Source organism: Cetorhinus maximus, chromosome 15 (genome assembly GCF_964194155.1).
Source record: "Cetorhinus maximus chromosome 15, sCetMax3.hap1.1, whole genome shotgun sequence".
Taxonomy (NCBI): Eukaryota; Metazoa; Chordata; class Chondrichthyes; order Lamniformes; family Cetorhinidae; genus Cetorhinus; species Cetorhinus maximus.
The window spans coordinates 23,157,010-23,171,097 of NC_135893.1; the positions used below are offsets into that span (position 1 = coordinate 23,157,010).

The following is a 14,088-nucleotide window of genomic DNA, read 5'->3' on the forward strand; positions in this document are numbered from 1 at the left end:
TGTCAAAATGTATCACACTTACCTTTCAGAATGTCCCAACTCCTCAAGGCTTTCCATTTTCTTCACAAACTCTCAAATCTGGCATGCTTTTGATGGACTTGCAAAACTCCACACCATCAGATGAAAATGGTGTGAGGGAGGAAACCCAATTTTCAATCCCCATTTAAAATGGGGAACTTGACCTCAATGGGAGATGGTGTGTGTATTGCGCACTAGGCATCCCCAACCCGCAAAAAGGCTAAGGGAATACGGCACGGGGTCAGGAATGCGGAGGAAAATCATATTTCCTCCAAAAAAACCAAAGTGTGGCCATTCGCACAGCAAAATGCGCTTCAGCACCCAGTCAAAGATTCAACCCATGTTCAAAAGTGCAGTCCATATACTAACTAGCGGGTGGATTGAAATATTTAAAGACTGAAATATATAATCCAATGTATTACAATTTTGAAAGCCAGTAAACCTCTGTGGATGAAGCAATTGCACAAAAAACATTTGAAACAAATATAAAATACAATTAAGCTTTACCAGCAGCTCAGACACCCGCCAGCCTGCCAAAGCACATCTTCTGGCTGGTCCCTTGGAGGATATTGGGGATTCCACCCAAAATATTTAGATAACCCTGACGACAGAAGATCATCTGAATCCGGGCATGGATCTGTGTGGTGCATGGCAGTCCTGCCTCGGCCAAAGAGGTTCACCAATTCCGTAAGTGCACAAGTTCTGGATTTATTGAAACAAAGTCATAGCACAGTGAAGAATGAAGAGTGGTCCCAGCATGATAAGGGCAGAAGGAGGCCAGAAAGTATTTGGGGACTATTTAGATTGGTACTCCTTTTCTACAAAAACCTTTAGGTCCCTGTGGCATTGCTGAAGGGTTTATATAAATTGGGCTGAGAAATGTGGCTAGCATTTTTGAAGCTTCTCGCCAGTAGGTGATCCATTGGCTCCCCCTAGTGAAACCAATGAGTAAGCAGCAAAATATTAACTACTCTCACTTCCATAAGGGGAGTTATTCTGCTCTTGTGCTGCTACACTACGTCATCGGGTATTTTGTTCCCTGCATGCACCAGGTGCATTAAAACAGAATATAAATATCGGGAAGACTGAAGCCATTGTCTTCAGTCCCTGCCACAAACTCCATTCCCTAGCCACCATCTCCATCTGCCTCCCTGGCAACTCTTGGAGGCTGAACACGACTGTTCGGAACCTTGATGTCATGTTTGGCCCTAGGCTGAGCTTCCAACCACATACCTGTGCTTATTTCTGCCATTGTAATGTCACCTGACTCTGTTCCCTGTTCAGCTCATCTGTTGCTCAGTCCTTTCATACCTGTTACCTCTAGACTTGACTATTCTATCGCAATCCTGGCCAGCCTCCCACGTTCTACTCTCCATAAACGTGACGTCATCTGAAACTCTGCTGGCCGTACCACAACTCACACCAAGTCCCGTTCACCCTCGCTGGCCTACACTGGCCCCCAGTTAAGCAATGCCTCGATTTTGAAATTTTCATCCTTGTGGAAATTTACATCCTTCTCGACCTGTCTGCTGCCTTTGATGCAGGTGGCCACACCGTCCTCCTCCAACACTTCTCCATTGTCACCCAGCTGGCTGGGACTGCTCTCACCATTCTTATCTATATAACCATAGCCAAAGAATCACCTGAAAGGGCTTCTCTCTCTTCTCTTCTGCTTCTTCTTCTTAAGACAGTCTCTTGGGATCGAGGATGACTCATTTCCACTCAAGCTCGATAAGTTCTGAATTGGCTGATAAGCCCAATGCACCATCTGCAGACTCTGCCATATACAGGGCAGGTGGTGCTTGGAGGGTCAGGTAGATGCATTGTTGGGACCTTTATGCGCTCTCTCCAATGCTGCAGCTTCACCTCTGTGTGTTCCTGAAGTGTGTTTGACGCCTTCCTGAAAGAATTTTCTCCAATTTGGTCAGTCATAAGCCAGGGACTCCCGTGAGACGGCAGGAATGTTTGCCCTCTTTAGGGATGCTTTATGGACACCGTAAGGTGTTTCCATTGTCCTCTTGGGAGTGTCCTCTACATGCTGTCCCTCAGCAACATCATCCAAAGGCACGTTAGATTTCACATGTACACTGATGACACCCAGCTCTACCACACCACTAACTCGCTCAATTCCTCATCTGTTGCTAAATTATCAGACTGCATATTCAACATCCAGTAATGGATGAACAGAAATTTCCTCCAATTAAATATTAGGAACACTGAAGCCTTTGCTTTTGGTCCCCACTCCATACTTTGTCCCTAGCTACCGACTTCATCTGTCTCCCTGGCAACAGTCTGAGATTAAGCCAGTCACAACCTTAGTGTCACATTTGATTCCAAGATGAGCTTCCGAACTCATGCCCGTGCCATCAATAACACCGCCTATTTCCACCTCTGTAATATCACTGACTTTGCCCCTGTTTTGGCTTGTCTGCTGCTGAAATCCTCATTCATGTCACAAGTCAGTGCTCATTCACTGAGTAAAGGAGGAATCTGAAGTGTTAGGGGGAAATTAAAAATGCTAAGAGAGAATACAGTTAGAATTTACTGAAAAACCCCTAAAATCTCCAGGCAGACATGGCTGCCAAACATATTAAGAGTTGAAGATTACCAGATGAACATTGCACAGCCTTGAGAGTCAGACTGGAGACAAAAGTATGACATAAATTAGAGAGCCCCTTTCCAGGTTGGAATCAGCCTTTCTTTAACATGGATTTATTCACAAAACCAGAGAACATAGACACAGGCTTCCTTTTCCTTCACCCCTCCACATATAGAAACCGGTTCTTGTATATACTTAAGAATAATGCTCAAACCTTTCCCCAATTAGTGACAGCTGCTTTCACTTATACCGAGAGCATGCACTTCACTGTGACAGGATGGCAGCACTAACAATTCATGCCTTTGTTACCTCTAGGTTCAACTATTCCAACAAATTCTTGGCTGGACTCCCACATTCCAACCTCCGTAAACTTGAGATCATCCAAAATTCTGCTGCCTGTGTCTTAACTCGCAGCAAGTCCCATTCCCCTATAACACTTGTGCCCGCCAACCTACATTGGCTTCTGTCAAGCAATGTCTGGATTTTAAAATTTGCATCCTTTTTTTTCAAATCCCTCCTTGGCCTTCCCCCTCCCTCTCTCTGTAATCCCCTCCAACCCCACAAGCCTCTGAAATATTTGCTCTCATCTAATTCTGGCCTCTTGTGCATCCCAATTTTAATCACTCTACCATTGATGGCCATACCTTCAGTTGCCTGGGCCCCAAGCTCTGGCATTCCCTCCCTGCACCTCTCTGAATTGCTTTCCTCCTTTAAGACACTCCTTAATACACGTCCCTTTGACCAAGCTTTAGGCCATCTGACCTATTATCTCCTTATGTGGCTTGGTACCATACTTTGTTTCATAATCCGCCTGTGAAGCACTTTGGGGTGGTTTAGTATGTTAAAGGAGCTATATAAATACAGGTTGTTGTTGTTGTTGTTGAAATCGTCTTTTTAGCATAACAAAAAGTCCCATGACGCTTTGCAAGGTGGAGAGGTTTCGGATAGCAAGCAGAAATTGGGAGAACAATTACAGAAGATAACAGAAAGGGTGTCTGAATTGAAGAGGTTTGGAGAGAGCTTTCGAACTGGTAAGAGACGTAGCAAATCCAAGGGGTTTACTAGTGGAATCGTTGACAGGTTCATCAGATGCACAGTTGCATTTTGCAAACAAGAAGGGTCACAAATTCCTGCCTTCCATAATTGGTGGAAATCCCAGGAAATTAAATATATATTTGACTACAGCAACAAGATCCTGGTTTAACTCTTTTAGAGTCAACCAAATAAACTAAATTAACAAAATGAGGGATAAAGTAAACATAGCCCCTAAATTAGGATAGCTGTAAAACCAAAGACAAAATTTAAAGGAAACTTACAAACATCAAACCAAAATGTAATTAAGAGGGTCGATAAAACACCCCAGTCCCCGCGGTGCCCATCGGGCACGGAAGGCCTCAATGGTGCCGGCAGACACCGTGTGCTCCCTCACCAGGGACACCCGGCCACAAACATAGCCGCGGAAGAGGGGCAGACAGTGGGATCGGACGACCCCCTCGATCGCCCGCTGCCTAGACTGGTTAATGGCTAACTTGGCCAGGCCCAGGAGTAGGTTCACGAGGAGGTCCTCCTCCCTCCCGGCCCTCCTCCACACTGGGTGCCCGTAAATCAGGAACGTGGGGCTGAAGTGCAAACAAAACAGTAATAAAAGGTTTTTTAAATAACTGAAAAGGGAGTGCAGCCTACCACACCCTATATAAACATGGTTCACGGACTCCACAAGACCACAAAAAGGGCAGGTATCTTGGGAGTCCGTGAACCGACACATCCTGTGATTATAGGGAACTGCTGCGTGCAACACCCTCTACCCCAGGTCCCCGATGGAAAGCGGGAGGACATCTCCGTAGAGGGCCCCCCCAACGGGGACTTCCGCTGCCGGATGGCAACAAAGCACGCCAGGGCATGTCCAGGTGGCGGGCGAGGGCAAGGAAGGGAAGGGTGTGCAGCAGCAGCCCGTACAGGAAACCCCTCTGCGCCATGCTAAAGGACACGGAGGGCATTTCCGTGAGACGGAAGATCCTGGTTTAGTTTCACAATCTGCTTCGTTCAGTTTGATTGGACTTTGATTTAGATTATTTTATTAATGGTGTCTAATTGAGGTGGAATTAGTGATTCTGATTTCTGTTTAATGGTACTGGGGTTTCTTGGTCCAGATAAATTTGCTTTGGTTCCTGTCAATTATTAGGCTTAATGTTGATACTTTTTTCTTTAGCATTCATTGGCTAATTCAGTCTATTTTTTAAATAGGCGTTGCTGAACAATTTGCCATTACTGAAGCAACATTGAGTGCGTGGTCCTCTCTGGATGCAGAAGAGGTGATTGGTGTCAGTAGTCCAAGCAACACAGTTGACTACCTCAGTAAGTCAAAGGTGTTTTTATTCTTTCCTCTATTTATTATCCATCTGTCATGTGCAGCATAAATATAATTATAAAGTTGGATTGGATGAAAAGGTCCTGCTGTACTTTGTTCTAATCCTACCAAATGTCTTTGCATTGCAAAATCATTCTGTTTCTTAAATGACTCCTCTCGTGGGTTCAACCATCTTTCCTTGCAATCCATTCCAGTTGTTGATCATTCTCTAAAGAAATATATCTGAACATCTGTCCTAAGGTTGTGGTTTCTGCTCCCGCATGGGAGGACGTCCCACCACTAAGGGCTTTTTCTAATTCTTCCATGGCACGTGGGCATTGCTGGCTAGGCCAGCATTTTTAATGCCCATCCCTAGTTGCCCTTGCGAAGGTGGTGGTGAGCCACCTTCTTGAATCGCTGTAGTCCATGTGGCGTAGGTACACCCACAGTGCTGTTGGAGGGGGAGTTCCAGGATTTTGACCCAGCGACAGTGAAGTAACGATGATTTAGCTCCAAGTCAGGATGGTGTGTGGCTTGGAAGGGAACTTGCAGGTGGTGGTGTTCCCATGCATCTATTCTACTTCTATAAGGTCCTCTCTGAGACCTCTCTTTTCAAACTGAACAGTCCCAGTATGGTAGTGCAGAACTTGAGTATTGCCAAAAAAAAAAGACATGCTATTGATGCTTTTCATCTTGCACTCATCAGGATAGCTACACAAGGTAAACCAACGAGTAAAGGAACAACAATTTATACTGCATGAGGAGAGAGTGCTGATTGGTTGGCAAGTGCACTCTGATTGGCAGAGGCATTGCCATGGTGAATGCAGCAGACAACAGTTAACTGTTAACTGCCAAGCTTTTGTTTCAAATTCAAACTAGGCAGGTCAACTCTGATTGGTCAAGGAATTGCCATGGGGAATGAACCAGGGAATGGCTGTCCCCTAAGCTTTTGTTTAGTTGGAAAAAATGCAATGTGCGGAAATGCTCCTTCTGTCTGCAAAGGACAGGGCCCTGTGTGTGAATATAGATGGCTTCTAGCTTGGGAGACAGCCATTTTTGGTTCATTGGTCTTGGCATTGCCAAGGGGAATCAGAGTCAACCTGATTGGTTTGAATTTGAAACAAAAGCTTGGCAGTTAAATGTTCCCTGCTGCATTCTCCGAGGCAACACCTCTACCAATCAGAGTCCACTTGCCAACCAATCTGCACTCTCCTCTCATGCAGTATAAATTGTTCTTCCATTTACTGTTGGTTTATCGTGTGCGGCTGTCCTGATGAGTCAAAGATGAAAAGCTTCGCTAACACGTCACTTTCTTCAGCAATACTCAAGTCCCAGCTTCTTGTTGCTCAGTGTAACCTTCTAACATGGAGGAAATCATGCAACAACCAACCTTCCTGGTTACCAGCACATGCACTGACTGTAATCATGTGATGGGTTCATTAGAAATGACAGCACAGAAAGAGACCTATATGGTGACCAGCATGTGACCTATTTGTAAAGAGTACTTTTGCTGCCAAATGCCGTGCATGTACAGTTTGAGTGTGTTACTCCATGATGTCATTGCGAGAAACAGAATAGGCAACAGCCAAGACCAAAGATGGTGCTGCCCAAATCATCACAGCACTGACGGAGTCCTTGTATCTGTCCTTGAGGCATCCTTAATGGCTCAGTAAACAACAGTTCCAAATCCACTAGATGGAGATGGTGTCACATTTTTAACACCCAGTAGGGCAGAAGTGGATTAAATAGACTGCTGCTTTTTGGATGGGCCAAATGGCCGACTTCTGCTCCTACATCTTATGGCCTTATAATCAGTGAGGGAATCAAGGGAGATGGGGTAAAGCCAGGAAAGTGGAGTTGAGGATTATCAGATCAGCCATGATCTCATTGGATGGCGGAGCAGACTCGATGGGTCAAATGGTCTACTTATGCTCCTATGTCTTATGGTCTTATTTGGAGAAAAATCCCAGGTTGTAACCTGTTTCACTAAATGTGTTACTTTCCCTGCATATGACCTTTCTCCAGTTTCAAAATGCATGTACAGTATTTATAGAATAATATAGTTTCTGAGGAAGACTGCATAACACCATGGCGTATGGCGTCACTGGGGGTAACCATTGAGCAGAAACTGAACAGAACTAGCCATAACAATACTGTGGCTATAAGAGCAGGTCAAAGGCTAGGAATCCTTCAGCAAATAACTCACCTCCTGACTCCCCAAAGCCTGTCATCCATCTACAAGGCACAAGTCAGGAGTATGGTGGAATACTCTCCACTTACCTGGATGAGTGCGGCTCCAACAACACTCAAGAAGCTTGACACCATCCAGAACAAAGCAGACCACTTGATTGGCATCACATCCATAAACATTCACTCCCTCCACCACCAACATACAGTAGCAGCAGTGTGTACCATCTACAAGATGCACTGCAGGAACTCACCAAGCCTCCTTAGGCAGCACCTTGGGCAAGGGCAGCAGACACCTGGGAACATCAACTGGAAGTTCCCCTCCAAGCCACTCACCATCCTGACTTGGAAATATACCCTTCACTGTCGCTGAGTCAAAATCCTGAAACTCCCTCCCTAACAGCACTGTGGGTGTACCTACACCATATGAACTGTAGTGGTTCAAGAAGGCAGCTCACCACCACCTTCTGAAGGGATGGGCAATAAATGCTGGCCTAGCCAGTGGCACCCACATTTAAAACTGCGCATGCGCGGGAATGTTCTGGCGGGCTGGGCCTGGTCTCAGTGGAGTGAAATCATTGATTATCTGCACGTGCTGGACCAGTGCGCATATGTGGACAGGTACCAGCAGCCATCTTGTGTTCGCAGGAGACACTGTGATTTGTCAAAGCTCCAGCATAGGTGTTTAGGGCTAAATGGGCGTTATTCTTTGCATAGTGGGCCTTATGCCTTTTTGTGGTCCTCGTCCCGTGTTTGGGCTTCCCTGAATGCAGTTAGCGCCGAACAATTTGCACTAAATTGTTTCAAAAGATCTGCAGACTTTGCACATACGGATCCTCTTTACAAATACAGAACCCAGCGCTTCCGATTCACCTTTACCATGGCAGCCATTCGTATCACCTAATCATTTGTCACCAGAGAAGGCAATGACATCGGCACTGCTTCCAATCAAGTGCACAGTCTACTACAAGTACTTAGCAATTTAAAATGCTGTGCTGATTTCAGGGAAAGGCAGCTGTTGAAGCAGTTCACACCAAGTTAAAGTGTGATTCTCTTAGCGATGAGCTTCTGGATGCAACTGCTAGAGGCAATTAACAAAGGGAGCTGCTAAGTGAGATTTTTTGTTTTTTTTAAAAATATGTTAGTTATTTAACTTTTATGAACAAATCCTGTTAATACCAACACACCTGCTGTAAGTGGTGGTAACTGTAACAGCAAAACACTCTTTGGGAATGAAAAGTGTCTGAATATTTCATAGAGTGCCCAGTGAGTTCCTCATATATAATCCTTTGTAAAGTAATGCTGGTTTAATGCAACTTTTCTCTTTTTTAGATACAGACGAAGTGTATCTTGAAGATCAGTCTCTCGGTGGATCGCAAGTCTTTTACTCATTGGATGTCGAAGGTCCCTGCACTGTCGTAACTCCTGTCTCGTCCTATGTAGCCAGCTTATGTGGTGAACCAGTACAAATAGACACTGTACAGCCTTCCCACAATGGATCCCTCACAGAAACCTTCCTGACTCGTGACCCTCCTAACTGCTTGTCTCTTCCAGAAACCACTTTCTGTGGAGCTGACTTACACAGAACACTGCAGCAGAGCACTGGCAGTCACCCACATCATTCACACTCCAGCAACAGCAGCTCCCTCATGGAAGATGATGTATTTTATAATTAGAACAAGAAATTAAGATCAGAAACTCTACTCTTGGACAAGGGAATTTACCGCTTCCTTTGCTAAAACTTGAAATTAAAACTGAATTGTCATTCCATTTTAACTTTGTGTGTGTGTGTGTGTGTGTGTATGTTCATTGGGATATGGGATGCTGGTAAATGGAATCTGACTGTAGCCCACATTGTCCCCAGAGTTCAGCAGGACAGAGCGAGGAGGTGGAGGAGGGGGTTTGGGAATCAGCAATGGTTCCTACTTTTCATCCCAACCAGTTAATGTCGCTGGATGTTGGGTTAGGAACAAATTGAGCTTCACAGTTAAACAGGCTACGGACACCCAGGCCTTAAAAGCCAATGGGGGTTCGACTGGTCTCCCACCATATCTCCTGCAGGAAATTGGTACCGCTTGCAGGGAAATGGCGTTCACGTCTAGACTTGCACAAATGAAATGATCAGTTGGGCAAGATGGGTACTCCTGCAAAAATCGACATCCCTGGGAGAGGAGAGGAGAAGATTAAAAGGAAAAAGTCAGGTATGTCTTGGCTACAACTGAGACCCCCCTAGTCCAGTATAACTTTGCTGTAATACAGAACTCCTCCTTTTAGATGACAAGAATTTGCCTTAAAAATAGAAATACTCTTGACACTAACCACATCTAACTTTTGGCACAGCCTACTCGTTGCCCACTGAATAGAGGGAAATAGTAGCATAGTGGTAATGTCACCAGACTGCTAATCCCGAGGCCCAAGTTAATGTTCTGGGGTCATGTGTTCAATTTGCACCACGGCAGCTGGTGGAATTTAAATTCAATTTATAAAACATCTGGAATTGAAAACCAGTCTCAGTAATGGTGATCATGAAACTATCAGTGATTGTCGTAAAAACCTACCTGGTTCACTAATGTCCTTTCAGGAAGGAAATCTGCCATCCTTATTTGGTCTGGCCTACTTGTGACTCCAGACCCACAGCAATGTGGTTGACTCTTAACTGCCCTCTGAAATGGCCTAGCAAGTCACTCAGTTTATGGGCGATTAGGAATGCTGAACAAATGCTGGCCTTGCCAGAGACGCCCACGTCCCATTAAAGAATACATTTCTTAAAAATTGTTTCTTTCATTTCTTTAGATCTTAAACCCGTAACCCCAATTAGCGCAATGTTAGTTCTCCCTCAGCCATGCAATATACAAAGCATTGTCGAGTGCGAGTGCACCAGGGTATGTGGTAAATGTCTGATGAGTGGCTGTGATTTACTATTCTGTGTGTATTGTGAATTGTGCTTGGAATTCAATCACACTTAAGTAAAAAAAATTAAACATCATTTAACTATTATTTTATTTCTTAGATTATTATAGAATGTGTTCTAAAATTCTGCAAACAATCTCAGATGTGAACACCACAGGAAGAGGGGAGTTTGGGTTGGAAAACATTTTTTAAAAAGCAGCTGACAAATTTTGAAACATGGAAGTGCAACATCTAAATATCCACAGCCACGCACATGGTACAACCCCTTGTTGTGGAGTAAGGCCAAAAGCCAGCACTGTCCACTGGTAGCAATGAGCACTATTTGGAAGGGTTTGAACTTCATTGACATTTGTAATGACTACATGGAAATAGCATCCCAGCCAGTCTCTGGGAAACACAGCCTAAAGGAAAACTGTCAAATGATTATTTTTCTTAAAGTTTTCAAGTCAAAGACCATTCCCTCTCCACTTCTACCCTTTCATATTGGATTGAGAGTTATACAGCACCAATAATAGAAGATGCTCCTGGCCTGAATACAAGGGATGGGTATTAAAGCTTATGTGTCTTACACTGTATAGTACCATATTTAACAAGCTTTGGGTGAAACATTATATATATGAGATGGCACTCTGAAGGGTTTATCCTCTTGTTATGGTGCCTCACACTCAAATATAAGTGGTGATGTCTTTGCACTGACATATAAACCCCTCTGGAGTTCTTGTTATTTCATCCTCCGACATAAGAGCATGTGTACCCCTGGGCAAAGCATTGCTTGGGCCAGTCTAGAATATAGTTTCCTGAATACTTCTTGACTGTTCCCAGTATATAATGGATTTTTCAGAAGAGTCACTCCAAGGTGCCCCTTCCTTTAGATAGCAGATCCTTCTGAGGAGTCAATACAAGATTTAACGTTACAATTCAATTCTTATAGTTTCCCCAAGCTGGAATCTGATTCAATAACCCATCTCTTTATCACTTTTTAAAATATATATAGGGTAAGTTCTATAGTTCACAATAAAGAGGAACTCAAAGCAACTTGCTGTAGGAATTTTAGCTTTTGTGAAACATTTTGGATTGTAGGAGGCACATCTTGAGTGCATTGCGTGGGCACTCAAACTTTAGTGTGTTCGTTGGTGTTGCTGCGGGAGCGTGTGATGTGAAATATCACGCTAACAGAAAATCCGAGTGAGACTTCACTGTGTTATGTAAAATGGTGCACAACTCTCCTCTTCTGTAATATTTACATCTTGACTGGGATGCGGCCATTGGCTAGATCTTCAATCACTTTCTTCAGCTGACGGAGAACACAGGGGGTATTAGTTACTGTGCAGCCCACAATGCAACAACAGTGAGACTACAAGACCATACAGTATTAAGTATTTGATCTCAACTTATAAGCGATATCACCATCTCAAGCAAACAGCATAAAAATAATGAGCATACAGTGGAAAATGCTCTTATCATGTTACATTAGTGGCATTTGATATGATTGCCTCCCCTTTTGTTGTATAAAGTCCTAGATCCTGGCAAGTTTACAGAACAATGTTTGATAATAGAATGTCCATCTGATTAAAAAAAACACTGCTGGAGACGTTGGTAAGTCTGACACAGGGTGCAAATAAACTTTTAGCTGAAGAAAACCATCAGACTGATGCATCTCTTGGAGCTTTATATTAGTAGGCACTCGTGTAAAGCATCACACTTCTGGGCATCAGAGAGGGCTTTAGAGAGGGTGCAGAAAGGCTGTAGAGAGGGTGCAGAAAAGATTTACAAGAACGGTTCCAGAGGTGAGGGACTTCAGTTATGTGGACAGGTTGGAGAAACTGTTCAACCAAGAGAGGAGAAGGTTGTGAGCAGATTTGGTAGAGGTGTTCAAAATCATGAGGGGTCTGGACGGAGCAGATAGGGAGAAACTGTTCCCGTTGGTAGAAGTGTCAAGATCCAGGGGACATTGATATAAGGTGATTGGCAAGAGAAGCAACAGCAACATGAGGGGCAACATTTTTACGCAGCGATTGGTCAGGATCTGGAATATGCTGCCTAAGAGTGTGGTGGAGGAAGATTCAATCACAGCTTTCAAAAAGGAATTGGATAAGCACAGGAAGAGAAAAACATTTCTGGGCTATGGCGGGGGAGTGGAACCAGCTGAATTGCTGCTGCAGAGAGCTGGCATGGAGACCATAGTCCGAATGGCCTCCTTCTGTGCTGCAAACATTGATTCTATGATTCCAGTAGCTGGGAAAAAAAATCCAAGTAGCACCCTACTGCTCTGAGAGAGGACTTGAGGTCCAGGAGGACCTGAAGGGAACATCATTTCAAGGTATTGAATGCGCCCCAACGGGGCAGATCAACACTTTTGGAGTGGTAATTGAGTCTCTTTGGATTAGATTACTTTGCCACTGTAACATCCTGGGGCTTGTACTATGTACTCTTCCATCCCTTAGCTGTCAAAATGTCTGTTAGCTCTTACCAGAGTGTAACACATGAAATTCCCAAGGTAACCCCGGATACATCTGCTTACCCCAGAGTTCTGCCTGCTCTTTTAAAAGGGAGGGACCCAGCGGATCTGGGTTTGACTCCAAACTCCAGTCAGCTTCCACTGGACTTCTACCTTAGCATCCCATTAGACTTTAGGAATCGGCTTGCTCCAAAATTAATCCTGGTTATTTTATAAGATGGTCACAGGAGATAGAAATCCATAGCTATACATCGACCCTGGGTGAATGCTCTTTTCTACTATCTTCATATTGATGAACCTAGATGAAGAGCTAAAGCTCATAGAGCATGATAACGTTGAGATTGAAGTCTATAGAGGAGAGCATGAGGCTGAGATAAACCAGAAAGAAGCAATTAAGTGAAGCTAAACTTGGGTTTTAAAAACCTGAAGACCATAGGAGGGAATAAGAATTGAAGGACAAAAGAAGTAGCATAGTTTTGAGGTCTTGAGTTATGGTTAGTGATGGACAGACTTGCATTTATATTGCGTTTTCATGGCCACCGACATATCCAAGCACTTTACAGCCAATGAAGTAATTTTTGAAGTCAAGTTAATTAAGTTTTGATTTCAAAAGACTGATGATGCAGGAAGGAAGATGAGCATCTGTGATGATATATTCACCATAATGATTTACCAAAACTTAATTATGTGCTTATAATTTTGCTACATGACATTTGCCCTTTGATCTGAGCTGCACTGTATATTTTATTTCGGATCTTCACCACTGATGACCCATGAGACATTGAACAGTCTCATGAGGGTAGTTAGCAACCAGTTCACTTCTGTTTAAATAACTAAATCATTTTCAGTAACTTGGGCTCCAATGCTTAGGGAAACAGGGAAGGAGCAGGGGAGCATATCTGTGGACGGGTGGGGGGGATACCCAGGAATGTGGAGATCCTGATGAATTCAAAGCAAGACCTCCGTCTGTTTTTTAAACTCTTGGTTCACACTCAGCAGCCGGCCAGATTGACAATTGCATGGGAAAGTGGTAGCAGATATGACCTTGTGGACTACAGCGGCTCAAGAAGACATCACACCATCATCTTCTCAAGGACAATTAGGGATGGGCCTAGCCAGTGATGCTCACATCCTGTGAAAACTGTTGGGGGTTAGTCCCCGCCAACTGGAAAAGATTGGAGGTTGGTGGGGGAGTCGAAATGGGAATGGGAAGGGAGGGCAAAAATGGGGAAGAGTGCTTGGCAGAATGTGAGTCGGGGCGGTGGGGAGTGGCGGAGTGATTGGACCGATAATGAAGAGACAAGGCGGACCAGGGGAAATCGCAAAGCAGAATACTCAGGATCACTGGTTTGGAGATGGAGGTCAACCAGTCTTGGCGGATAATTTGCTTACGAGGCCAGGATCTCATTTCTTAGCTTGATAGCTAGCCAACTCAATTGACACCTCATTAACCACCTTCAACATTCACTCCCTCCACCACCGACACACAGTGGCAGCAGTGTGTACCATCTACAAGGTGCAATGCAGGAACCCGTCAAGGCTCCTTTGACAGCACCTTCCAAACCTGTG

General features: G+C 44.3%; 2 protein-coding genes across 4 annotated transcripts in view; one reads left to right on the forward strand and one right to left on the reverse strand.

The window, feature by feature from the left end:
* Positions 1-8,921, forward strand: part of fam131c (family with sequence similarity 131 member C) — a 48,905-nt gene extending 39,984 nt beyond the window's left edge. For all 3 annotated transcript variants that reach the window (XM_078558096.1, XM_078558097.1, XM_078558095.1), the window contains exons 6-7: positions 4,862-4,972; positions 8,484-8,921. In XM_078558096.1, coding sequence (XP_078414222.1) covers positions 4,862-4,972; positions 8,484-8,827 — 455 coding nt within the window. In that variant the 3' untranslated portion in view covers positions 8,828-8,921. The remainder of the gene's footprint in view (positions 1-4,861; positions 4,973-8,483) is intronic.
* Positions 8,922-11,045: 2,124 nt separating this feature from the next.
* The window catches only part of clcnk (chloride channel K), a 56,144-nt gene continuing 53,101 nt past the window's right edge, over positions 11,046-14,088 (reverse strand). Inside the window, exon 19 of the mRNA XM_078558099.1 lies at positions 11,046-11,355. Within this exon, the coding sequence (XP_078414225.1) occupies positions 11,302-11,355 (54 nt within the window). The 3' untranslated portion in view covers positions 11,046-11,301. The remainder of the gene's footprint in view (positions 11,356-14,088) is intronic.